Below are 27,542 nucleotides of genomic sequence, written 5' to 3'. Positions count from 1 at the left end.
TATGCTTCTCTCGAGACAGACCTCCCCTCCCTCCATTCCCTTTCAAAAATAGCACAGAAAATTAAAAGGCTTAAAACGTATTTTAATAAGTTGATGCTGTATTACTGCTCCATTTCTCAGAAAAACTCCAAAGGTATCAGGGACAAATCAAACATGGTACACCAATAAAAAAAATGCACAGCATAACTACCTACGATAGGCAAGGCTAAGAGCTACTGTCCGACCTTCAGCACACAGCAACCCTGTTCCCAAGATTGTACTAGGCCTATCAAGAAAAGCTGTGAACAGCAACATCATAGACACAAAAGGGCCGTTCCTGGGTTGTCCTAACCCAAGAAAAAAGATGGGAGGCAACTCAACACAAGATTTTTTTTTAAAGATACACTAAAATGAAAATCTCTAAGAGAAAATGTCTTCCTTAGGACATGAAGGGGTAATATATGGGATATAACAGAACCGTATGTATGTTGTCTGTGACCTCTGTGGACATTTGCCTGAATTCAAACCTGCGAGTGAATGGAACAATGGGGCTAAGGTCATTGGGGGATGCTTGTTTTTGTGGTGTATGTGGCAGTGTCTCTGGGGTTTGGAGGGTATAATGAGAAACCAAATAGAACAGGATGGACAAAGAATGGAATGATCAAGATTAATGGGGGCTCTAACTGGATCCATTTTGCCATGGTCCCCCCCCCCCATAGGCCCTCAACAATCACATGAGACTTCAGGAATGCACCATACAAAATCAATTAGTTAAACGATATACCACACAGAACTGATTTGTTAAATATCGCCCCTCCCTTGCCCTCAGCCTCCAGCAAACTCCCTCAGAGTAGTACAGGCAAGGAAGACCTAACTATTGGGAGGAATCCCTAACACTTTTCCAGGGCAGAATTCTGGCTAGTCCAAAAAGGGTCCTTCTTTTAAGGGTTTTTGGGAAACTAGACATTGAAATTTTTATTAGTATCGGCGACGTTTGTTTGGAGCAAATTCAGCTCCAGGAGCTGCACGGTTGAATGCAGGAGGGGTTCCACCAATTGCCCCAATTCCTTCCATTGTAGCAGCTTGGCCAAAGCGTTCAGTTGTTGGTGGGGTCTTAAAGAGAAAAAGAGAGCAATGTTACAGTAGAACCTAAGTCCCAAGCTTCCCACCCATTTGTAATCCCGCCCCTGGAGGCCATTTCCACCGACTATTCAAAGCTCTTGATGTGCTAGGGGAGACTAAGCCTGTTTAGAACTCTAGTGGATATCCCTGAAAAGAAGGCTATCTCAATTACAGACCCACCCAACTATCCTATCTTTATCTTCTTATCCCAATTCCTACTCATTAAATATTACATAGTAAATTCCCAGACTAAGTTCCACCTAAGTCCCTTTTCCTGAACTAAGTATAGTGACAAGGACAAGCCATCACTCTTCAGCAACCTTAAGCGCACCCAGTTTTAAAATTTTGACACTAGAACTGTAACTCAGGACTGTATGAGCCATAAAGCCTTTTGGATTCCTATCTATTTTATGTGATAATACCTAACCTTCATTGCCTTCCCTCCAAAAACAAACAAACAAACAAAACCCACCAAACCCCTGTTACCTCCATTAACCCAGGGTAGCAACTAAACAGACTGGCCAGTCAAAGGCATTTACTTAACTCCTAGACAAAGTATAGTTTGAGATTGGGTTTGTTCAAGATTCAAAAATCAAGACCTTGAGGTTACATTTAATGGAAAACAGTGGCCCTAAAACCCGATTATCTGTAGCAAAATTGTGGCAGGCACAGGGACTGAAAGCAAAGTCCTTTCTCCTATCACCATTTAGAATTACTGTAAAGCTCTGCAGTTTATTACCAATCCCAAGGTTCCATCTGGCATCATAGTGGCAGGTCCTGGAGGAGCTGGGGTACCTGCTGGCACTGGAGCAGGGGGCATGGCGCCTCTGTTGTTGATGCCCATAGCACCTAAAGCAGAATAGTGTGATCAGTACAGGAGACAGAGACTGTCTCTTTCTGCGCAAGAGAAAACAATTCAACAAGACCTCTGAGCTAAGGACGTGTTACCCCCCCCCCAAAAAGCGATGTTCCCAGAAATGTCAGCCCCTTAAATCTGGACTATGCCTGAGAAGCCACATAGTTCCACCAGAAATGATAGAAAAAAGGAAATCAGAGCCACTAACCTCCTAAGTTCTTACCTCCCATAGCCATCTGGCCCATCCGTATCTCCTGTTCTCTCTGAAAAATAAGAAATACTCCAAACAGTCCAAGACAGCACTGCATTCTACCATTCGCAATACATTGAGGACCACATATTAAGGGAAGCAAGTAGAGTGATAACACATTCCTCCCAAGTACACTGAGGCCAAGCTGAGGAAAACCAACATCTCCTTGCTAGGTGTGCAGTTGAATTCAAGGGTAGGACTACAAGGACACAAGTCAGAGTCTCCTATTAGGAACAGAAGAGGTAAAAGGCAAGGGGAGAGAGCTGACTTCTTCTAGGACCTCAATCTGTGCAACAACTCCGAGGACATCAGAGAACTAGTTAAGGCTGCTATAGGACTGGATATATCTCATCGTGCAGTCACTGAGTCCAAAAAGTGTTAACACTGGCCCTAGCTCTTCATCCTAAATTGCCTGTGAGGCAAGAACTCCCCTTCAAACCTTACCTTTTCTTCCTATAAATTCTTTCTAAAAGGCGTTTCACAGAATATAAAAACTGGTCATAACCCGGTATGTTTTATAGTCCTAGTGGACAACTCATGGTGGGTTTGTCGTATCATGACTGGCCTAATACATCATGGGCACATGGGAGATATACCGCATCAGGGAATGTTCCCTTGAATCCTTCCTGCTGTCGCCGCATCATTTCTTCCTGTTGCCGCCGCATCTCTTCCTCACGGCGCCTGCGTTCCTCCTCCTGCCTAGAGAGTCACCAAGGTATTTAGCAGAGACAATTCCAGAACTTGAGCAGATTATCTTAACAGGGGAGGAGATCAAGAGCCTACTGGAGACTATCATAGCTTTGCAAGAAACTCACTGTTAAATGTGTCCAGCCCTAAAACAAGCCAAACCTATCATTCAGGGCAAAAAAAGTTCTTTCGGAAAGGAGCTTCACAACACCGGCACTCAGCTGCTTTCCCTTTAGTGCAATCCTGGGTAATTCCTAGAATCATGGGCAGCTGAAACATTTCCCATCCAAAGGGAGAACTTGAGAAGCATCCAGGAAATATTTACAAATGCATAAAGTAGCATGGTAGTAGGAAATAGGAGTGAGACATTACCTCTTAGAGTTGTCAGAGAAAAAGGGTTTGGGAGTTAGTTACCTGAGCTCCAGTTGCTTTCGTTTTTGCACTTCTTGGTTGTGCAGCTCTTCCATCCTCCGAAGTTCTTCTTGACGCCTCATCAAATCTACAAAAACAGTAGACTGATTCAGAGTATTTTTCATTCTCCTCATATAGACTCAATAATTTTCCATAAAGATCCAGAAAGCAAAGGGGATATATAATCCCTGCATGGCCATCTGAGCTATCCAGATTCCAAAAATGAAGTCAAACCTATTATTTCCTTCTCCACAGAATCCAGTATTCTCTGTCACATCTCCAAGCTCATTTGCCTACCAAGATCAACAAAATACTTCAGAGAATAAAAGCAGAGATTTAGGCTTTTCTCTACCAACTGATACAAAAAATTCCTGAAAAAAAGTCATTTTGTTCTTGTTCTAGGTCTAAGACCTACAGGTCTACACTCACCCTGTCTCATTAGCATGACCTGGTGCTCATGGCGAGCGGCCTCCATCTCCATCTCCAGCTTCTCACGAGCTTCCTTGATGTTGCGGTCCACTTGGTCCTGCTGCTGCTTCTCCATCTCAATGAGTGCCTTCCAGCGCATGGCATACTCATACTCAAAGGAGCCAGGCTGTGCAAATCTGGGTGGCTGCTCTCGCTCCCTATAGACAAGGTTCCTGGGTTATTAAAACTTTGTCCAAGATTCCCCCAACTAAGCACTGCATTCCTCCTGAGGGCCAAGATCATGGCTGCCAGTGAATACCTATAGGAAAGACCTGCCTCTTTTACACATCCCTTTACAAGCTTCCTTAAGAACAGACAAGCACCTAACAGGGAATCTGTCAGAACCACATACTTGTGAAATTGCTGGTTCTTTATAACCAGCTTCTCTGGAAGTCCCTCTTCATCATCCAACTGGTCCATGGGCTCCACAGTCACAGGCCGAGGAAATCTGGAAGAAAGAAGCTCAGTGTCCAGCAAATTATACCCTGCACCAGGCTTCCTCCCTATACTTACCACTGGCACAATAAAGTAGACAGGGATCAGGACTGGATAATTAAACATATTTCTGAAGGAATTTTTACACCCAGCCCCAAGTAACCAAGTTCTTTTAATGACATCGTGTGGAATCTGGGGTTGATAGCATGGAATGAGGCTTTAAATCTCAGAATACAGCCTTAAAGATGTTCAAAGTAGGTAGATAGGATACTTAAGTGCAGTTTAAATATCCAATATCTGTAAAACTCCAGACAATGACTTGAAGTAAACAGAGAGGCTACATTCACAAAACAACTTTTCAGAGTTCTAAGACTTCAAAGGGGGAGATTTAACACTGATTAAATGATAGCCTACTAGAAGACTGAAAGGTTTCTTTTTTTTTAAAATATTTTATTTATTTATTTGAGAGAGAGAGAGCACACACAGAGGGAGAGTGAGAAGGAAAACAGGCCTCCCGCGGAGCAGGGAGCCCAACGCAGGGCTCGATCCCAGGACCCTGGCTAGGATCACAACCCGAGCCGAAGGCAAACAGACACCCAACCAACTGAGCCACCCAGGTGCCCCTGAAAGGTTTATTTCTTAATCCTCATATTATTTCCATTAATTTAAGATTACACTGAGAACCCTACTAGAAAGCTGACTTAGTATCCACAGTCTTTAAGTGAACACAAAAGCATGGTTCCTAGAGGCTACCTTCCCACACCTGAAGGAAGTAGCAATCTAAGGTCTATTTCTAAAAGCAGCCCTTCACTTACGTGGTTAGCAGGAAGGAGCCTTCACTGCACCTGTCCAGAGCTTTCCGAGCAGCTGGCTTCCCTGAGAATTCAACAATGCCTTTTCCTGAGGGCCTTCCTCGATCATCCACGATGACTACAGCCCTTTCCACCTGGCCAAACACCGAAAAGGCTTCCTCCAGCAGTTCATTGGAAACATACTGAGGAAGGTTTCGGACTGTAAGGGATGCACTATGGCAGGCAAAGCGCACACGCAGCTGCTTTCCACGGAGTGGCATGTTGTCCAGTTCTACTTTGGCAATCTCCGCTAGGGTTCGTGTTTCCTAGGAAGCAGAGGAAAGTTAGAATAACTCAAGTTTGACAAAGACCACAGGCACAGCCATCAAGAGTCTAAAGTAGCATAGCCCAATATAAAATGTCTGCCCGCCCCAAAACCCTGACAACGCACAAAGAAACCTTGATAGTACTGAAAGAATCGAAATTACGTATTTCAGATAACTCTTGGATAGTCTAATTGCTCTGACAGCCTTGCAATAAATCAACTGGAAATTCTAGAAGTTAATACCACTTACATGGTCATCAGTATCATATAGGTTATTCTCCCCAAGTGGTAACGGATCACTGGGACAAGGACCAGCCTAAAACCTACCCTTACAATACAGCAGCCAGAGTATTACAATTTCAGCTAGCTACATACAAGTTTAATGAGAATCATGTATGCCCGCCATTGAGACCTCTTTAGAACCACAGACCCTAATGGGAAGCCCCTCTCATATTACTCAAGAAGAACCTCGAACCCCAGAAAAAATGACTTGCCCATGTAATCTTGAGTTAGTGGTAGATCTGGAAGGAAAACTAGTTCTGACCACCACATCTAGTGAACTTGCTAACACCTTATATTCCTTGTTTATGTAGATAATGCCTAAAAATGCTCCTCCCTCATATACTTAAACATGCTTCCTAATCAAATCTGTCTTTATGAAAAAGATCTACACTTAAAATAGTTAAATAATAAATTTTATGTATATTTTAGCACAACTTAAAATTAAAAAAAAATAGATATGAATAAAACTGTCCCCTCATGGTTTTAAAAGGTCTTAAGTGAGACAATACATAGGCAAGAACTTAGGAAATAAAGTATATAAACTTTAATCATTACTAAGATAAAATAAAATTGAGTTGATAATTATTGAAGCTGGGCATCGAGTATTTATTTATAGGTTCATTATACTATCCTCTCTACCTCTGTATGTTTGAAATTTACTAATTAAAGCAAAAGTTCCAAAGGGCATAGTTTAGTCTCAGTGTCCTAGACAAATAAACCTATGTTGTCCTTGAAACAAAACAAAAACCTGTAAGGAAAAATAAAAATAAAACCTGTTATCTTCTGTCCTGTTCTACCAACTACAACTATTAAACATTTAACAAACAGACCACCTGAGACTTATATCCACTGCCTCACTTTCCATATCCATCATTCCCCGACTTCCCCACCTTTTAGAGCATATACTGTAAAAGCCCATGGTTGCTCACCAAGCGGATAAAGCCAAAGCCCTTATCCTTATGAATGAAGACTTCGCCTGCCTTCCCATATTTCTCAAATAGTTTCCTCATCTCCTCCTCAGTGATGTCAGGAGGAAGATTGCCCACAAAGAGCCGGCTACGTTGGGTGAAGGTCTTCTCTCCTGGTTTCCTAAAATTCTTCAGGTCAATAGTCAAGCCTTCATCTGAGAGAATACACACAGTCACTCAAAAGATTGGGCAAAGAGATCTACAGTCACATTCTCAAAGAGCTACAACTGCTGCTAGATTAGGAAACCTAATTGCTGTAGAGAAAAACACCATTTCCCAATACAATCTATCCACTAACCACTTATCAGTAAATTGCCCTTAAAATGTGAGAGCAGTATGCAGACATCTGGGAGTACTTCTCAAGAGCTCTACTAGGGGCCAGGAGCCACCCGGACTGAGAGAAAGACAGACAATACAGAAGCTATTGGTCAAAGAGAAAATTAAGCAAGTCAAGGAGACTTGTGCCAGAAGAGATCAGTTTTTTAAATTTGAAACATAGGGGTGCCTAGGTGGCTCAGTAGGTAAGTGTCTGCCTTTGGCTCAGGTCATGATCCCAGGGTCCTGGGATCAAGCCCCGCATTGGGCTTCCCTGCTCGGTGAGGAGACTCCTTCTCCCTCTCCTTCTGCCCCTCCGCCTTCTCATGCGCTCTCGCTTGCTCTCTAATAAAATCTTTAAAAAAATAAAACTGAAACATAATTGCTCCATTTTCCCAATCTCTCACCAATCTTCATAATCTTAACAGTTCCCATTCTTTCATGCTTAGGTTAATGGAATGAAAGGAAATGAGTTAGGAAACAGTATTCTTTGTAGGGATCTCTGGAAATAAAAGAGGGCTGAGGTTGGTTCTAGTTTTAGAGGCACACAATAGGTGCTCAAAGTTTGCAGAATGAATGGAACATGCCTTTAAAGAATGTTTACTCTGATTAAAACGGATTGGCACAGACCACGGGCTGAAAGTGTAACACTCAGTACCAGACTTCTTTTCCCTTAAAGACTTGTTCTGTATTTTCTAACTACCAGTCATCTGACGATTACCTCTAAGAACGAAGCTCTGAGGTAAAAGACACAGACATCTGTTTGGCAGAATATGCCAACACAGCACAGCAACTTGTACTCATCTGCTACCCAACATGTCTGTTCCTTGTTTCAGGGAATCACCCTTTTTCTATCCTAAGATGTATTAATTAAGAGGTAAATAGGGGAAAAAAGAGCAAAAGGTGTGCCACAAAGGCTTATTCCTTTATAAGCCCGAGATTAATCTAAAAACCAAGAAACCTTTCCCAAGAGGGAAGCTATTCTTACCCCCCTACAAGCATGTACTCACTTTGGCTGCTGGCTTGTTGCCCATTTGCAGGTATTGGTGGCGGTGGTGGCTGCTGCTGTTGCTGCTGGTGGTGCTGCTGGTGGTGATGCTGATGATGCTTCCTTGGAGTATGGTTTTGCTTCTCCAAGTTAAAGGTTTTATTGCTCTGCATTTTTGCACCCTAAAAGGAAAATGTGGACTGTCAAATACATTCAGGGCTTATCAGTCACCTTCCTGATGATTTATATGTCACTAATCATCTCTGATATCCTGGCTTTTGCCAGATTCAAACGACTGGTTATTGTGAACAAGTATGGCAAAGTTGTACCACTCAAAAACCTAAAAAGAACCAGACATTAGCAGTTATGTAGCACACAGAAACTAGACAAGTACTAAACGAGAACAACTTGCACAGAAGTAGCTTGAAGAAACTTTCCTTTCACTAATTCTATACATTAATTGGAAACTACTTTCCCCAAAGAAGCTACTCCCTAAAATGTGGCCCTATCATAATATTAAAACTTAACGAGGGAAATAGATTCTACTTATCACAAGGACAAAGACTATTAAATCTTGTTATCTGGCACTTTGCAGTCCTAACCTACAGCAGATATTGTGGAATGAACAGTAGAAAAAGTACAGGCTGTGGAGTTAGACATACTTAGATTTGAAGCATGATCCTAGTACTCACTTACTAGCTATGTACTACTTAGTAAATCACTTCTGCACAAATTTAAGCTGTTATAAAGGGAATAATAAAAATACCTACCTCTCAAGATGGCTATGAGGATTCATAAATATGTGAAAACACTAGCTCAGTACTGAAATATAGTAAGCATTCAGTAAACATGGTTATTAATCACAATAAAGATAAATGACTATCAAAGCAAGGAAAACATCAAATAAAAAAGATGAAAATACAATCATAATGTTAAATCTCACCTAAAAATCAACATAAGATTAAAAGAAAACAAAATGAAAATTCCTGGTACAATCCAGAGTGAATTCAAGAGTTGATGGCTTTAAAACGAAAATCTTCTTACTGCTTTCTTACTGGTAACAAGCTGAGGACCATCTTCCTCATTTAAGGACTGTTCTCCAGTAATAAAAGGGCAAAGCCAATCCTAAATCCTTGCCCCTAAACACAAGACCCTCTAGTCAGAATTTAGCTGAAGGAAAAATGCAGAGAAGGACCTTTTCATGAACATTTACTGTTAACATTATATGATTCCTCTAAAATAAAGAAAACTGATTTCTCAGACAAAGAAAATGTGATGACTTGATAACTACTGATTCTGGATGATGGGTGTATGAGAATAACTTACACAAGCTTTCCTGATACATTTCTTATCATATCCCTCCAAAACTAAAACAACAATTATCAAATTCTATACCCAAACTGTTTCATAAAACAAGTAATAACAAAAGCTATCAAAATGTTCATATTCTGTGACTCAGGAAACTCTACTCCTAGAAATTTACCCTAAGAATATAATTTTAGGGGCACCTGGGTAGCTCAGTAGGTTAAGCGTCTGACTCTTGATTTTGGCTCAGGTCGTGATCTGAGGGTTCTGAGATCCAGCCCCATGTCAGGCTCTGCACTAGGTATGGAGCCTGTTTAGGATTTCTCTCCCTCTCCCTCTGCCCCCCCCAAAGAATATAATTTTAAAATTTGAAAACTACATCCATGAAATAATCACTGTGATGACCTTTATGGTAACAAAGTAATGACTTAAAATACCCAAAATGAGAGGTATGGTTTTTAATAAATTACGGTACATCTATTCAGTGGAGTGTTACACAGCATTAAAAATTATGAAGAGGCGCCTGGGTGGCTCAGATGGTTAAGCGTCCGCCTTCGGCTCAGGTCATGACCCCAGAGTCCTGGGATCGAGTCCTGCATCGGGCTCCCTGCTCCTTGGGAGCCTGCTTCTCTCTCTCTCTCTCTCTCTCTCTCTCTCTCATGAATAAATAAAATCTTTTAAAAAGATTATGAAGACCATGTAAATGTGAAAAATGTTTGATTTTCAGTTTTGGGACGCCTGGGTGGCTCAGTCGTTCAGCGTCTGCCTTCAGCTCAGGTCATGATCCCAGAGTCCTGGGATCTGAGCCCTGCATCGGGCTCCCTGCTCAGTGGGGCGTCTGCTTTTCCCTCTGTCCCTCCCCACACTCGTGCTCTCTCTCAAATAAATAAAATCTTTAAAAAAAAGAAAAATGTTTGATGTTTCAAAAGGGGAAAGTTTCCAGAAACAGGAAAAGGGTGGGCTTTTTTCCCCTCAAAAATGCATGAATGTAGAATAGGAACAGAAGGCAGGCAAAAATGAAAACTGCCCTGTTTACAGATTAATGATCATTGTTTACTAATTTTATTATTTTTACTAATTCACCCAACAAATATTCACTGAATGCTTACTATTTGCTAGGCACTATTATAGGGGCTTGGGATGCATCAATGAACAAAGCAAAGATTCTTGCCTTCAGTTGTGCTTACCTTCTAGCAAGACAAAAAGACACGTAATTAAATTACATAGTACTTAATGAGAGGTAAATGCTCTTAGAAAATAAGAGAAATTGGGGCAAAGTGTATAGGGAGTGAAAGGGGTAAGACTGCAATTTTGAAAAAGATTTTATTTATTTATGTGAGAGAGATATCACGAGCAGGGGGGAGGGGTAGAGGAAGCAGCAGACTTCCCGCTGAGCAGGGAGCCTGATGCAGACTGGATGCAGGACTAGATCCAGGACCCTGGGATCATGACCTGAGCTGAAGGCAGAAGCTTAACCAACTGAGCCACCCAGGTGCCTGGTAAGACTGCAATTTTATTTTTTTTTTTTAAGATTTTTATTTATTTATTTGACAGAGAGACACAGCGAGAGCAGGAACACAAGCAGGGGGAGTGGGAGAGGGAGAAGCAGGCTTCCCGCGGAGCAAGGAGCCCGATGTGGGGCTCGATCCCAGGACCCTGGGATCATGACCTGAGCCGAAGGCAGCCGCTTAACCGACTGAGCCACCCAGGCGCCCAAGACTGCAATTTTAAAACAGAGCTGAGGTAAGCCTCACTGGAAAGTTGACACTTAAGCCAAGACTTGAATCTTATTTGTATCATTTCATCAATTTTATGTTCCTCATTAACAAGGTACCTATTACAAAATGTTATCTTTAATATAGAAAACTTAGGAACAAAAATATTAAATAAAAATCCACCACCAGAAGTCAGTTAACATTTACCCTTCTGGTCACTGATTTATTTACATGTACTCTAAATGAAATACTATAAAAACTATTTTGCAACTTGCCTTTTCTACTTTATTACACGATGAGAGCTCTTATGTCACTCAATCTTCTACATTTTTCTTCTTCTACATTAATTTTTAATGGACGCAGTATTCAGCTGTCAACCAAGCACCTACTGTGTTGGACACTTGGGTTCTTCCTATTTTTTCACTATTATTTATAAACAATGTTCATAGCTAAGCCTTGGGCACATCCATGAGTAAATATTCCTCCCACAATATCCATTTTCACTTATTTACCTTCCAAAACATACATTATTACGTCAATATAATGCTGCTATACTGCACCATTGTATGTTCAGGTTTTCTTCACTTCTATGTCAACATACTTATAATTTTTAACAGCTACACAAAGTCCATGTGGATATATACTAACTTACTAAACTACCACCTACTATGAGACATTTAGGTTGTTTTCACCTTTTTCCTATTAGAATGATGCAGTAAATATCTTCTTGCTTATAGCTCTTGTTAACTATTTCCTTATAATAAATTCTTAAAATTAGAATAATTGCATCTATCTTTATTACTCTTACCCATGGTGCAGCATTTTTTCCTCTAAAAAAAAAAGGGAAATCATGTTTCTAAAAATAAGACATAAAAACAGGAAATTAAAACATACAAAATTTATGAAGTCTACCCCAGCAACCGGTGGGGATGGGGTTAGGTTGGCATTAGAATCAGATCTTTAACTATCTGAGTCCCAGCTATCAAACACCTCCCTTCCCTGACTCCAAATTGGCCTATAGCTGAAACTTGAGTTATCTTCACAGCCATTTCTCCAACTAGGTCTTCTTACCTTCTTACCCCTGGCTAGAATCCAAGGAACCTTTTTTTCTCCAGCCTTTAATTTGGGAGTCAGTGGCCCCAGCCTCAGTATCTTGCATCCCATTCAGGAATCCACAATTTATATTTACACATTAATAAAAATCCTCAGAGTTCCACTCAAAACTGAAATATTAAAAATTCTGTATATACATCTTAACCAAACTTCACCACTCCTTTTCAAAAAGGCCATTTTACAACTTCTTAACAGAAATGATCTACCTCCTTGAAGAAAAAGTGCTAGAATGTTCTAAACCATGTAAGATGACTTCAAGGGAGGTTATTTTTGGTTTTAGAAAATGTAGCCTGGTAGTTAAGATGATAATATCAGATATTTACCGATCATTATATGCCAGGCATTGTGCTAAGTCTGCATTATCTCACTTAGTGCCCAAAACTATTATTCTCCTGGATAAGAAAACTGATGCCCATCTAAGGTTACCCAAATATGATGGAGCAAGGAGTGGAACTCGCATCTATTTAATTCTAAAGCTCATTCTTCATCACTAAGCTACAAGCTTAGTAATCAAACTCAGCTTGACTTCAAAGTTTAGAGTCCAACAAACTGACTGTCACCTAACTTCTGAGCCTCAGTTTCCTCACCTGTAAGGAGGGGGTAACAACGGCAACTTCACAGGGCTGGTTATTTTAAGGACTAAATGAGACTGCGTACACAGCACATGTTCCTGCTGGCAACCACTATCCATATTTCTGCATTCAGTTGGTGCTGTAGTTAGACAAATATCATTAATTACATTCTTCCTCCTCTCTTTCGGATTCTAGCAAAAATCATTTTTTACAATCAAATCGCCTACCTTTGTGTTTTTGAATGTCTCCACAATGCTAATCTTTACAATCCTTCCTTCCATTTACTCTTTCCCAAGAAGGCATTCAACGGTGAAGACTAAATAATATTGTATAAAACACTTAAAACAGTGCCCACAAAGTAGCAAGTACTCAGTAATTCTGTCCCTATCACTTATTTCTGATGATGACCACCAACATAATATGGAAGTACGTGCAGAAATCTCTTGTGAGCAATAAATTCACTGCCCCTTAACCACTGGGCCTCTAAGAACTAAGCACAAAGATCAGCATCAAGGATTTGTTTATCTGTCCCAAAGACTAACCCTGATGAAGGATTTTTCTTGAGAGAAAGTATGTACTGCTGGTTTAGAAAGACTGGGGCTACTGGACACAGTACGATTGCATAAATGTGGTTTAGGTACAAAGACCAAACACTGCATCACACATATCTGAAATCAGTTTTCAGGAAAAGGATCAACTTTTTAAGTGGAAGCTGGTAAAAATCTACCGACCTAGATGGCTGCATGGATATGCACCTGCCTGGAAGCTGTAGAATGCACTGATATGGTAAGGTCCTTTTTCAGGCGTTTCTTTCATTCAATAGTAAGTTGGACAAAGACACAGCATAAATCTAGCCAGTACCCCCCCACGAGAGTTGCCAGATTTATCAAATGAAAATACACAACGTAGAGTTAAATTTGAATTTGACTTTAAAAAATGATCTTTTAGTATTTAAGTCCCATGCAACGTATACTAAAAATACTTTGCTGTCTATGTGAAATCCAAATTTAACGGGGCGTCCGGTATTTTATCTGGCAACCCTACCCCGTACACCTACCTACCTCAACTTCTGTTGAAGATAGCAAAGTACCTCCAAGTCGTCTCTAACCTCAACTTCTCCGTTAAGAACACAAAGAAAGGTTTCAGTTGAAAATGATAGCTTCCCCGAGTGGAAGATACCCAACAGGAAATCCATAAAATTAATTTTCATTTTTAAAAAGTGATGCTATAAATGGGTCGAGTAGCTAGGCAACAAGACTTAAAAAAAAAAAAAAAGAAAAAAAGAAAAAAAGACAGGAACCAGACTAGGGAAGCCGCGGGGTCTGGACCAGCAGATGAACTTCCCAGCTTAGAGTTTTGACAAAGAAACATCGCTCGGGGGGGGCCCCCCATTTCTCATTCTGAATTAATGGCCTCGCGAGGCCGAGAGGAGGAGCGCCGACAAAGCGCCTCCTCCTCCAGCCGCGACTTCAGGGCTCTCGGATAATAGACCCCACACCCTCAGGCCCAGGGCGGCTAAAGGGCCGGGGAACTTACTGACAGGGATCAGAATCGAAGATGAGTCGCACAAAGAAACGGGGCGGGAAAGGCAACTGGAGCCAGGTTTAAAGCAGAAAACAAGGCGAGCTGAGAGCGATGGGCCCCTGCGGGTGGGCTGAGGAGGCCGTGTGGCGGCGGGGACAAGGCCTCAAGGGGCCTTGGAAAGAACGGCCAACCTCCCTCCAAACCTAGCCTCGCCCTAGCCTCTTGTCGCAAAAAATCCTACTCCCCTCTCAAACAAGAACTAAGTCGTCCCAAAACTCACCCTCTACCGACTGTTCTCTCCTCAGAGTAACGGCGACGCTACACGGCCTCTACCGTCCCGAGAAAAGAGCGCGCGACCGCCGGAAACGAGACGACGGAGCTCGGTGCCTCCCAAGGGGTACAAACTGGTGTTCTTGATTGGTTATCTGACTTGCCAATAAAGGTTTATCTTCGGAGGCGGAATCCTTTTTCCGCCATTCCTTCGATCCTATTGGCTACCGAACGCGAAAGAGCTGAGTTCGTGTGAACGACAGATGGGGACAAAGAGCGAGGCTTTCTACTTAATGCGCATGCGCAAGTTGCCATCCGCTCGAGACGGAAAAGGAAGGGGGAGGGGGATAAAGAGGGAGGGAGGGGGATGGAGGGTCGGAAGGAGAGGCATCAGCGGGCTAACGGAAAGACTGAAAAACCAAGTGATGGGAAAGGCAAAGGAGACGGCAAAAAAGGAGAGAGAGGAAAGTGGAAAGAGAAGGGGAGAAAACGTGCGCGTAGGCTGCTCTGAGAACTCCTGCACTGCGCCTGTGCAAGAGGCAAGAGTAACAATGTCATTGTATTCCGTGTGGTAGATGTAGCCTTTTCCTTACGAAAAAATGCCCCGCCATGTTTCTTTTTTCACACTTCCTCATTAGGGCTTGCCCTCTGACACTCCATAGTTACATTTCTAGTTGCTTCTGCTGCCAGGTCTACTCATGAAGCCCAACTGAAACAGTCATCACTATGGCTGTGGTTGTGGTTATAGTTACAGAAAGGGGTGGGGGAAAGGACGGGGATTGATAACTTCGTTTCTGTGATTAAACACAATTGTAACCACCTATTTCTATGGTAACCAGGGAACCCAGCAGTCCAAACACCACTATTGTTCCTGTGATTCACAAAGAGATTCAACAGGTGTCATTATTGCCATGGATACATTGTAGGCCTCCAGCTCAGACTGATTCTATATTCTGTAGGATGCCAATCAGGCAGGCGCCTTTATTTTTCTGTAATGCCAGACTAGCCGTGTGGTTAATCAAGAGCTACAGGGCTCAACTGATAGGTGTTTGTAGTTCGTTCCCACTAATTAATTCAGACCCAGGGTTTCAGGGTGTCCCAACTGGTGCCTCATTATGTGGGGACACAGTGATCTAGACCTGCACTGTCCAGTAGGAACTTCTGCAAGGATAGAAATGTTACTTGCTCTGTTCAGTACAGTAACTACTGGCTATACATATGTGGCCATTGAGGGCTTGAAATATGATTAATGCAACTGAGGGACTGAATTGTTAATTCTATTTAATTTTAATTAGCTAAAATTTAAATACTCATATATGGCTAGTGGCTACCATATTGGACATTTCTAGACCAATTGTTCCCAAACTTTTTGAGAATGAGTAACACCTCTATTATGACAACAGAAATATTACCTCTATTCTGAAAAACGTTTTTTCCTCTGCTCATGGAAAAAAAAAATTAAACAATACCCAAGAGTATAAAGAGAAAAGTCTCTCCCTCTGGTTACAATTACGACCACTTTGTTGTATTTCTATTTTCTGTTTGTACTTACCCAGTCAAAAAGAAATGTTTATACTTTTTTATACACATAGGATTAAGCTAAGCTATACATACTTTTCTGAGCCATGACTTTCTCACTTTAAAAAATACTTTAGCTCTCGTTCCATATAAATGCCTAAAGATCTATGAGGATTTTTTAATATAAAATATTTTATAGACACACACATGATGATTTTTAGTGTCTCTTGAGTGGAAAAAATACAAATTATAGAAAAGCTACTATGGATTCGGTAACATTTTTTTAAAGATTTTATTTATTTGACACAGAGAGCACACAAGGTGGGGGGCGAAGGCAGAGGGAGAGGGAGAAGCAGGCTCCCTGCTGAGCAAGAGAGGGGACTGGATGTGCCCCTGGACACAGTAACATTTTAATGAATGTATACTTTGTTAAAAATCACAACAGCTTTTTATGTTGGAAAATATTTGGTAACAAAATAAAAGGAAGATTGTTGTACTTGCACATATCTCAAGGCGATCACAACATAAACAGAGAAATGGTGATATAAACAAATAATTGCAATACTGTAGGCAAATGAAATAATAGCACTAGAGGCACCTGGGTGGAGCTCTCTGCTCAGCGGGAAGCCTGCTTCTCCCTCTCCCTCTGCCTATGGCCTGCTTGTGCTCTCTCTGTCAAATAAACAAATAAAATCTTTAAAAAAAATAGCAAAACCATATTAGAGGTAAAGTAGTGACTCAAAGGTAGTAAGGTTCTACATGAGTGGATCGGGATGGCTTCACAAGAAAGAACACTTTTGAATTGGGTCTTAACCAAGAGGTTGAAGTCAGACCAACTTACAACGGATCAGAGGCAGAATGACCTGTGTTTTATTTTTATTTATTTATTTTTTAAATATTTTATTTATTTATTTGACAGAGAGAAACAGCGAGAGAGGGAACACAAGCAGGGGGGGAGCGAGAGAGGGAGAAGGAGGCTTCCCGCAAAGCAGGGAGCCCGATGCGGGGCTCGATCCCAGGACCCCGAGACCACGACCCGACCCAAAGGCAGATGCTTAATGACTGAACCACCCAGGTGCCCCAGAATGACCTATGTTTTAGGTAATTCGGCCTGGCTGAAGAAAAATGGGGAGGCTAAGGGATGGGAAATTAGGCTAGAGAGATAGGCATAGGCCAAATAATTGAGGGCCTGTGCTGTGCTTAGAAGTTCGTACTTTACTCTGTAAGTAAAGTGGGGAAACATTGAAGATATTTTAAAAATAATTTATGGGTTTTTTTAAAGATTTTATTTATTTGAGAGAGAGAGCGTGGGCAGGGTGAAGGGCAGAGAGAGAAGCAGACTCTCTGCTGAGCAGGGAGCCCAATGTGGGACTCGATCCCAGGACCCCGAGATCATGACCTGAGCTGAAGGCAGATGCTTAACCAACTGAGCCACCCAGGTGCCCCAATAATTCATGGGTTTTTTTTTAAGATTTTTATTTATTTATGTCAGAGAGAGAGAGCACAAGCAGGGGAAGCAGCAGGCTCCCCGCTGAGCAGGGAGCCAGACATGGGACTGGATCCCAGGACCGTGGGATCATGACCTGAGCTGAAGGCAGATGCTTAACTGATTGAGCCACCCAGGTGTCCCTATGTTGTTTTTTTTTTTCTCTGATTATAAAAGTAATATATGCTTATTGAGGGCAAAACTCAAAAACAAGAGTATAAAAAAATCATCACAATCCCATTATGGAGAAAGCACTGTTAACATTTTAGTATATTTTCTTCTGGACTATCACAGATAGGCATGCGGTGTGTGAACGCCTCTGTGTGTGTATTTATGTATGTATGTATGTATGTATGTATGTATGTATGTATTTTTTTATAGAGAGCGAGAGAGACAAAGAGACTGAGAGACGAAAAGAATAAATTTTTTCTATGTATGATAGGTTTGAACTTCACGAAGATCACTGTAGTACTGTCCTGAAGCTGTTGTAAAAAAATTATCACAGAGTCGGTGGCTTAAAATAATAGAAATGTATTCTCTCACAGTTCTGGAAGCCAGAGTCTGAAATCATTATTACTGGGATGAAATCAAAGTGTGGGCAGGACCATGATTCTTCAGGATCTCTTAAGAGGCTCTAGGGGAGACTGAGTCTTGTCTCTTCCAGTTCTTGGTGGCTGCCAGCATTCCTTGGCTTGTTGGCATATCACTCCAGTTTCTGTATACGAATTTTTATAGCAGTATTATTCATAATAGCTAAAAGGTACATCAACTGATAAATAGATAAGCAAAATATGACATATCCACATACAGTGGAATATTTTTCAGCCATAAAAGGAATACATTCTGATACATGCTACAACATGGATGGACCTTGAAAACATTATGCTAAGAGAAAAAGCCAGTCACAAAAGACCACATATTATATGATTCCATTTATATGAAATGTCCAGAATAGGTGAATCTATGGAGACAGAAAGTAGAATGGTGCTTACATAAGGCTACAGGGAGTGGGGGGATGGGAGAATATAGCTTAAGAATACAGACTTTCTTGGGTGCCCGGGTGGCTCAGGTGGTTGGGTATTTGCCTTCGGCTCAGGTCATGATTCCAGGATCCTGGGACGGAGTCCCATGTCTGGCTCCCTGCTCAGCTGGGAGTCTGCTTCTCCCTCTGCCCCTCCCTCCCTGTTTGTGCTCACTCTCCCTTTCTCTCTCTCTCTCTCTCTCTCTATCAAAAATACATAAAATCTTAATAAAATAAAAGAATACAGACTTTCTTTTTTTTTTTAATGATGAAAATGGGTGGGAATGCAAACCAGTGCAACCACTGTGAAAAATAGTATGGAGGTTCCTCAAAAAATTAAAAATAGAACTACCCTATGACCTAGTAATCACACTGCTGGCTATTTACCCCAAAGACACAAAGGTAGTGAACTGAAGGAGTAAGTACGTGCACCCCAATGTTTATAGCAGCAATGTCCACAATAGCCAAAGAACCCGGATGTCCATCGACAGATGAATGGATAAAGATGATGTGGTGTACACACACACACACACACACACACACACACACACACACACACACACACAGAGAGAGAGAGAGAGAGAGAGAGAGAGAGAGAGGAATATTATGCAGCCATCAAAAAAAGAAATCTTGGGACACCTGGGTGGCTCAGTCGGTTAGGCATCTGCCTTCGGCTCAGGTCATGATCCTGGGGTCCTGGCATCGAGTCCTGCATCAGGTTCCCTGCTCTTTGGGGAGTCTGTTCTCCCTCTCTCTCTACCTCCTCCCCCCTGCTTGTGCTCTCTCTCTCTCTGACAAATAAATAAATAAAATCTTTAAAAAAATGAAACCTTGCCGTTTGCAATGACATGGATAGAACTAGAGGGTATTATGCTCATAAGTGAAATAAGTCAATCAGAGAAAGACAATTATCATATGATCTCACTGATATGTGGAATTTAAGAAAGAAAACAGAGGATCATAGGGGAAGAGAGAAAAAAGTGAAACAAGATGAAACCAGAGAGGGAGACAAACCATTAGAGACTCTTGAATCTTAGGAAACAAAGTGAAGGTTGCTGGAGGGGAGAGGGATGGGGGAATGGGGTAACTGGGTGATGGACATTGGGGAGGGTATGTGTTGTAATGAACACTGAGTATTATATAAGACTGATGAATCACAGACCTGTACCCCTGAAAAAAATAATATAGTATATGTTAATTAACTGAATTGAAATAAATTGAATTTAAATTAAAAAAGAATATAAAACACTCATTCAAAAGGATCCACGCACCCCTATGATTATAACAGCATTATTTACAATAGCCAAATTATGGAAGCAACCTAAGTGTCCATTGATAGATAAATGAATAAAGAAGATATGGTATATCACACACACACACACACACACACACACACACACACACACACACACACACCACACTGGAATATTTTTCAGCCATAAAAAGAATGAAATCTTGCCATTTGCAACAACACGGATGGATCTAGAGAGTATAATGCTAAGCAAAATAAGTCAGCCAGAGAAAGATAAATACCGTATGATTTCACTCATAGGTGGAATTTAAGAAACAAAACAAATGAACAAAGGCAAAAAAAAAAAAGAGAGAGAGAGAGAGAGAGAGAGACAAACCAAAAAACAGACTCTTAGTTATAAGGAACAAACTGATGGGGGAGGCGGGGCAGGGACAGGTGAAGGGGACTAACAGTACACCTACTGGGGCGCCTGGGTGGCTTCAGTCAGTTAAGCGTCTAACTCTTGATTTCGGCTCAGGTCATGATCTCAAGGTTGTGAGATGGAGCTCTGTGTCAGGCTCCCTGCTGGGCAAGGAGCCTTCTTGAGATTCTCCCTCTTGGGGCATTTGGGTGGCTCAGTTGGTTGAGTGTCCATCTCTTGATTTCGGCTTGGGTCATGGTCTTGGGGTCCTGGGATCAAGCCCTGTATCACGCTCTACACTCAGCATGGAGTCTGCCTGGGGTTCTCTCTTTCCGTTTCCCTCTGCCCCTCCCCCCTCTCAAAATAAATAAATAAAATCTTTAAAAAATATATTTTCTCTCTCCCTCTGCCCCTCCCCCACTCACTCTCTCTTTCTCTATGAAAAGAGTACACTTATCATGATGAGCACTGAGGAATGTATAGAATTGTTGAATCACTATATTGTACACCTGAAACGAATACAACACTGCATGTTGATTACACTGGAATTAAAATAAAAAAATAAAATGACGACAATGTTGTAAAATCATGGTAATTGTTGCACAGATCCATGAATATACTAAAATCCATTGAATTATACACTTGAAATGGGCAAATTGTATAATATATGAATTCTACCTCAATAAAGCTCTTATTAAAAAAAAGTGTAAGTGGAACTCAAAGAAGTATTATTAACCTGAGTTGATTTCCCGAGAGATACTGCCATAGCAGAAAGTCTGTAGGGACCTTAGGACCCACATAGATCCTAGGGTGTGTCTCATAAAGTCAGTTGATCTTACGTGGAGCAAATTGGGATATGTTTCCTCCAAACTTGGGAGAGATGTTTGGACAGGATAGAGGGAATGTTAAAGAGGAGAGTATAGTCAGAAGCACACTAGTAGGTCAGACTGCCACAATTAGACTTGCTGATACGGAGGAATAGGTGCCTTTTCACTACATTTCACTAATCCCTCTCTTTCTTAAATTTTAATTCCAGTCAGTTAACACAGCGTTCTATTAGTTTCAGGTGTACAGCATGGTGATTCAACGACGTATGGAAATACGTCACCCGGTGCTCATCACCACAAGTGACTCCTTAATCCCCATCACCTATTTCACCCAAGCCCCACCCACATCCCCTCTGGTAAACATCAGTTTGTTGTCTTTAACCAAAAGTCTGTTTCTTGGTTTCTCTCTCTCTCTCTCTCTCTCTCTCTCTCTCTCTCTCTCTCTCTCTCTGTTTTTCCCTTTGCTCATTTGTTTTGTTTCTTAAATTCCACATAAGAAGGAGATGATATGGTGTTTGTCTTTCTCTGATTGGCTTATTTCACTTAGCCGTATACTCTCTGGCTCCATCCATGTCGTGACAAATGACAAGATTTCAGTCTTTTGTATGGCTGAGTAATATTCCATTGTATGTATATATGCCACATCTTCTTTACCCATTCATCAGTAGATGGACACTTGGGCTGCTTCGGTATCTTGGCTACTATAAATAATGCTGCTATCAACATAGGGTGCACGTGTCCCTTTGAATTAATGTTTTTGTATTCTTTGGGTAAATACCCAGTAGTGTGATTACTAGATCAGAGGGTAGTTCTATTTTTAATTTTCATAGGGTAGTTCTATTTTTTTAAACAAGTTCTACGCCCAACATGGGGCTTGAACTCACGACCCCAAGATCAAGAGTCGCGTGCTAGGGTAGTTCCATTTTTAACTTCTTAAGGAACCTCTATACTGCTTTTGCACAATGGCTGCACCAGTTTGCATTCCCACCAACACTGCACGGAGGGTTCCTTTTTCTCCACGTCCTCGCCAACACCTGTTGTTTCTTGTGTTGTTGATTTTAGCCATCCTGCATTTCTCAATTAAATAAAGCATGGTACATCCAAATGATGAAATAATACACAGTCATTACAATAATGTTGTAGAACATGTTGTACAAGAGAATTCCAACTTTGTAAAAATTTTGTAGTTTTGATTCGCATTTCCCTGAACATCTTTTCACATGTCTGTTGGCCATCTACATGTCTTCTTTGGAAAAATGCCTCTTCATATCTTCTGCCCATTTTGAAATTGAATGATGTTTTTTGGGTGTTGAGTTTTAGAAGTTCTTTATATATTTTGGATACTAGCCCTTTATCAGATATGCCATTTGCAAATATCTTCTCCCATTCTGTAGGTTGCCTTTTAGTTTTGTTGATCGTTTCCTTTGCTGTGCAGAAGCTTTTTGTTTTGATGTAGTTCCAATAGTTTATTTTTGCTTTTGTTTCCCTTGCCTCAGGAGACATATCTAGAAAAAAGTTGCCTCAGCCTGTGTCAAAGAGGTTACTGCCCATGCTCTCTTCGGGATTTTGATGGTTTCAGGTCTCACATTTAGGTCTTCCATCCATTTTGAATTTATTTTTGTGTATGCTGGAAGAAAGTGGTCCAGTTTCCCCAACACCATTTGTTGAAGAGACTGTCCTTTTCTCATTGGATATTCTTTCCCGCTTTATTGAAGATTAATTGACCATATAGTCGTAGGTTTATACGAATCCTTTTTAAAGAGAAAGATGAAGATTCCTTATTTTTGCCTTCCTGCTTTTTCTCCTCTCTTGTTTCACTTTTATCTTTGCCCATGTTAAGCCTTACGTCATAGAAGTATTGCTACAATTTGAGTTCGTTGGGGCTTTTCTTCCCCCTCTCTGTCCTTCATTCACGCATTCATCAATTCATCCAATAAACATTTATTGAGTATCTATCTAAGGACTATGCTAGATGCTGGAGATAGAGACGAGTAAAAATTGGTCTCTATGGTTGAGGAGCTCACAGTCTAACATTTCCCCACTGTCTCCCTAAATACCTGTTTCCTTTTCTTCACTCCAGGGTACTTCAGAATGGTATAAAACATTAAATAAGAATCCATGTGTTTCCACAGTTGGTTCTAAAGAGTGAACCTCACTCTAATCAAATGATTGCCAAATAGTACCTCCATTTCTTTGACCAAGTTATATGTAGGCTTGCCTGTGGTGCAAAAATAAAAGTTTGACATCCAGCAGTAATTAAATAAATAAAGCATGGTACTTCCAAATGATGAAATAATACACAGTTATTACACTTATGTTGTAGAACACGTTGTACAAGAGCATTCCAATTTTGTAAAAAAAAATGTATGCAAAAAAGAACTAGAAGGATATACATCAAAAAGAGCAGTGGTCAGCTCCGTTTAATAGGTAGGATATAAGTAATTAATGCCTTTTTCTTCAGACTTTTTATGTTTTACAACATTTTTACAGTAAGCATTTATTATATTTTTGTAATCAGAAAACATATATATATATTATATATATATATATAATTAAAATGAAAGAGCTCTCATGAGGGCAGGGATTGAGTTTTTACCTGTCTTATAGTGCTTACAGCACTTGAGTGCTTTATAAATGATGAATAACAAGTAACAGAATTGAGTAGTATGTGATAACCAGCAAGGCTAAAATGAGGGTGTTGAATTGCAGGCCACACTCTTAACCAACCCCCCCCACCCTAGTCTATATTACAGCCTTTCATCTGTGGCCTATTCAAACCTATCAACTGTGGGCACGCTTGGCTTAGTCAAAGACCCCCCAAAATGTATTTATTTTAAGGACATGAAGGTTTCAGGGTGCAAAGTCCCAGACCATGCATGAAGTCGGATACATTTCTTTTCCAATGATACTAGTAACCTATGAAGCAGCATCTATTCAACACCTGCTCTATGTCAGACACATGTCCATCTCAATAGCAACCCTATGAGGCATTATCTCCAGTATTTCTTTCCAGTCTTTTTCTATGTATACATGTACAGTTGACCACTGAACAACACGGGGATAGGGGCACAGTTGGAAATCCAAGTTTGACTCCCCCCCAAACTTAACTACTACTGTTAACCAGGAAGCCTTACCAATAACATAAGTCATTGATTAACACGTATTTTGTATGTTATATGTATTGTATACTCTACGCTTACAATAAGGCAAGCTAAAGAAAAGAAAATGTTATTAGGAGAATCGTAAGGAAAAGAAAATACACTTATAGTACTGTACTGTATTGAAAAAAATCTATGTATAAGTGGACCCACACAGTTCAAACCCGCGTTGTTCAAAGGTCAAATGTATATAGAATTTCTCTACAAAGTTAGCATCATATTTTAACTCCTTTTTAGAAAATGTAACTGGGGGGCATCTGGCTGGCCCAGTCAGTAGCGCATGGGTCTTTTGATCTCAGGGTTGTAAGTTCAAGCCCCACATTGGGTATAGAGATTTCTTAAAAACAAAAATAAAAAAGTAACATATCAGGAACATTTTTGTGTGTCATTAATTCTTTTAATAGACTAAAGTATATTTTTAGAACAGTTTTAGGTTTACAGCACAAGTGAGCTGAAAGTACAGCGTTCCCACATACCCTCTGCATACCCTCCTGGCACCACCTCCCTTGATCAACATCCCTTACCAGAATGCTACATTTGTTACAATCGATGACACCTTCTTATCACTCAAAGCCCATAGTTTACATAAGAGTTTACTTTTGGTGCTGTACCATTCTATGAGTTTTGATAATGGGTGACATGCATCCACTGCCCTGAAAATGGTCTGTGCTATACCGTCATTGGTTCTTTTTTTTAATGTAACCACATTTTAATGAGTTTAAACATCCACTGAATGAATATAGACAAAACTGATTTAACCAATCCCCTATTATTGGACATTTAGATGGCTTTTTTATCTCTGTGTTAAAGATGAGAGAACTAAGACCCAGTGACTAGACAAGTGACTTTGTCCAAAGTCAACTGGCTAAAAAGTGAGCAGAGTTGAGGTTAGAATTCTGGTCTGTCTATGCCACCACACTGCCTCTGAATTAGTAATACACCATTAATCCCTCCTTAGACTGTCTCCCTTCAACTTGAAACCAGGCATTCTCCACAACCAGACCAGCCAAGGATCCAAGCATGTGTTGAGAAGAGCAGGCACTACAAAAGAACGAGGTGGACTGAGACGGAACAAATTGAAAATGCAAAGGGAGGTACAGGGAAGGGACATGGAAATAAGCAGAAGGTGGGGGACAGGGACACAGAATACCGGTTAAGATCTAAAGGAAGCTGGGTTTGGGAAAGCTGAAGGGGAAAAATAGGAGAGAGCAAAGATAATCTCAAGGCCATGTGGGGAGCCAGGAAGGATTAAGGTTTCTGGGAAAGTGAATGAGACAAGGGAGGATAAAACTCCCTCGGACTACAAGGCTAGGAGAGGCTTAGTGTGGGAAGGAAGGCCCAGAGCAAAGAGGCAAGCTAGAGCAGGCACTGGACACCAAACCTACACGTTCCTAAATCTGCGGCAGGACTCCCCTCCGGCCTGAGCCTCCTCCAGTATCTCGGATACTAAAAGCTCTCCAGCCCTTAGGGGTTGGAGGAGGAAAGTAGGGGGCGGGGACTGCAAAGTGCTCTAACTATAATGGGGACTGAGAAAGGATCCTGGCACACATATTTTTTTTAAAACCAGTAGGCCTAACGCTGGTGCCCCCTCCCCCTCCCCCACTTCTCAAGCTTCAACCTCAGCCACACCCACATGCTAAGGACCGTCCGGGAGCGGGGTTGGGGTGGGGGTGGGGGGTTGGGAGGGGGCGTGTGTGCGCGCGCGTGCGTGCTCGTGCATCCGAGAGGCAGAGACAGAGACAGAGACTGAGACAAAAAGAGACCGGCAGAGAGAAAGAGAGAGAGAGAGAGAATGCGCGCCAGAGAGAGAGAGAGAGGGAGGGAGAAGGAAGAAAGAGACAAGGACAGAAAAAGGGAGGGAGGGAGGGAAGGAGTGAGAGACACAGGGAGAGAAAGGAGGAAACAGAGCTATCGGTCTCGGTGAGGAAAACTACTGAAGAGAGAACGCAGGGAGCTCCTGCAGAAGACTCAGGGAGAAGATCCCAGAACTTACCCTAAGACCGTTGAGGGAGTGGGGGAGTGTCTTTGCAGGGCCTGGTTTTGGGGTCATCAGGCAGTAACGGTTACTGCATAGGCGTTGTCACTGAGCCAAAGCCATTGAACCCGCCTTGGGTGGCTGGAGACCAAGCTTAAGACACCCCACAACTATGACATTCAGAATGGTGAGGGGAGCCTAGGGCTGCAGACAAGGGAAGGAGGGGCACGTGAGGGCTGGGTCCCTGCCTCCCCCACCCCCTCCGCTGTCACTCATTACCCCAACAGTCGCCCAGGGGGCGGGCCCCGGAGAGGTGGGGTTGGGGGGAGGGTAATCTTGGCAGGCGCCTGCTGCATGGCGTAGGTAGGGACTGTTGAGGGGGGGCGGACGCTGGGGGGTTGAACACGAGTGGGAAGCGAAGAGAGACACGGGGAGGGGGAGGGGACCGGGAACCATTTGAATGAGAGGAGGGGATCACGGGTAGAGTGGGCTCCAGGAGGTAGGGCGGGCACGGGTGTGACGGGGGGGGGGGGGGTGGGAAGGGGGAGAAGACTCTTGAGCCAGGTAAGAGAAGCAGGTGCGTAGATCTATTTTTTGTGGGTTTGGTGTACTCGGCCATTCCGTGGAGAGGGGGTGCCGCCTTTCCCGAGGGCGGGCTTCAAAGCTCCAGAGGCTATCTTTTCCTCCTCAACTAACGGGGCCCCGGGCGGGGGCTCAAGCTCCATCCCCAACGACTACGCTCCACTCCGCAATTTCCAGGCGGCCACTGGGCTGGGAGTCTCGCGCCGGGGGCCGGCGCTGTCTCGCGAGCCCCCTCCACGAGCCAGCCAATGGGGTTGGTTGCTGGCGCCGCCCGCCCGCCTGGTGCAGAGCGCTGGGCGCTGTGAGCGGCGCTGCCATTTAAAGGGGCCGCGACCCCTGTCCCGGCTGCTAGGGAGGGAGGTGGAGAAGGAGCGCGGGGCCGTCGCTGTCTGCAGTTCTAGGCTTGTAGCCGTTACACTAACCCTGCCGCAGGTAGGGGTCGGGCCTGATCAAGCCGAACCGAACCTGCAGGCGGGATCTCGCAGTAGCCAGGAAGGGGGGGGGTCTAAGGAGAGATCGTAGCTCCAAAATGTCTTCCTGTAAATGCCTGAGGTGGGGGGTGGGCAACAGGAGAAGGAGGACTAGGGGAGCAATAGGAAGGGGGGACGGGGCTGAGGAAGTGGGCGACCCTGAAAGGTAACTGGGGGGAGGGGTTAGGAAGGGTAGTTTGTGGGGGCGAAGGAAGGGCTGAGGGAGGACCTTGCAACGCGGGGAGGGGGGGTGGGGCCAGACAGGGTGGGTAAAGACTGGGGAGCTGGGGGGCTCCAGGAGAGAGGGGAGGGGATAGGAACTGAGACCGCGGGGGTGGGAAAGGCTCTTGGTGGCAACGGCCCTAGGAGACTCTGAGGGGGCGTTCAGCCCGAGTTGGGGGGGGTGAAAGGTAAGGGGGGAGGGGAACTGGGAGTTGCAGTGGGGTGGCGGGGGCAGGCGGGAGGGTGGAACGACGG

General features: G+C 42.6%; 2 protein-coding genes across 11 annotated transcripts in view; one reads left to right on the top strand and one right to left on the bottom strand.

Moving 5' to 3' along the window:
• Positions 1 to 61: 61 nt before the first annotated feature.
• NONO (non-POU domain containing octamer binding) lies at positions 62 to 26,157 on the bottom strand. 6 transcript variants are annotated; one of them, XM_073885861.1, is made up of 13 exons: positions 14,387 to 14,525; positions 12,810 to 12,898; positions 12,598 to 12,721; positions 7,900 to 8,059; positions 6,536 to 6,729; positions 5,024 to 5,325; positions 4,126 to 4,221; positions 3,735 to 3,931; positions 3,309 to 3,393; positions 2,804 to 2,906; positions 2,181 to 2,220; positions 1,841 to 1,950; positions 62 to 1,092 (listed from the first exon to the last, which is right to left on the bottom strand). In XM_073885861.1, the coding sequence occupies exons 4-13, from the start codon at positions 8,048 to 8,050 to the stop codon at positions 958 to 960; spliced, it is 1,413 nt and encodes a 470-aa protein (XP_073741962.1). In that variant the 5' UTR covers positions 8,051 to 8,059; positions 12,598 to 12,721; positions 12,810 to 12,898; positions 14,387 to 14,525; the 3' UTR covers positions 62 to 957. The 6 variants fall into 6 exon arrangements, with proteins under 6 accessions (XP_073741962.1, XP_073741961.1, XP_073741964.1 ...); XM_073885860.1 differs by lacking the exon at positions 12,598 to 12,721; XM_073885863.1 differs by lacking the exon at positions 12,810 to 12,898.
• ZMYM3 (zinc finger MYM-type containing 3) overlaps positions 25,826 to 27,542 on the top strand; it is a 15,958-nt gene continuing 14,241 nt past the window's right edge. The window contains exon 1 of one of the 5 annotated variants that reach the window (XM_073885857.1): positions 25,826 to 25,958. In XM_073885857.1, the coding sequence (XP_073741958.1) occupies positions 25,831 to 25,958 (128 nt within the window). In that variant the 5' untranslated portion in view covers positions 25,826 to 25,830. Of the gene's footprint in view, positions 25,959 to 26,061; positions 26,201 to 26,319; positions 26,377 to 26,580; positions 27,028 to 27,542 lie in introns of those variants that run through there. The other 4 variants (XM_073885856.1, XM_073885858.1, XM_025854517.2 and 1 more) reach the window with 4 other exon arrangements.

This window comes from Callorhinus ursinus, unplaced genomic scaffold, assembly GCF_003265705.2.
Source record: "Callorhinus ursinus isolate GAN/ISIS: 27379988/994484 unplaced genomic scaffold, GSC_fseal_2.0 scaffold66, whole genome shotgun sequence".
Classification (NCBI taxonomy): domain Eukaryota; kingdom Metazoa; phylum Chordata; class Mammalia; order Carnivora; family Otariidae; genus Callorhinus; species Callorhinus ursinus.
The sequence above is the reverse complement of the archived record's forward strand: the minus strand, read 5'-3'. Positions and strand labels throughout refer to the sequence as shown.

Coding starts and splice junctions, on each gene's coding strand:
- NONO (XM_073885859.1), bottom strand. CDS start 26,088: ATGACCCCAAAACCAGGCCCTGCAAAGACACTCCCCCACTCCCTCAAC. Junction 8,060..26,031: donor ACTCCCTCAACGGTCTTAGG/GTAAGTTCTGGG, acceptor TTTTCCTTTTAG/GGTGCAAAAATGCAGAGCAA. Junction 3,394..3,734: donor GGTCATGCTAATGAGACAGG/GTGAGTGTAGAC, acceptor CTGTTTTTGTAG/ATTTGATGAGGCGTCAAGAA.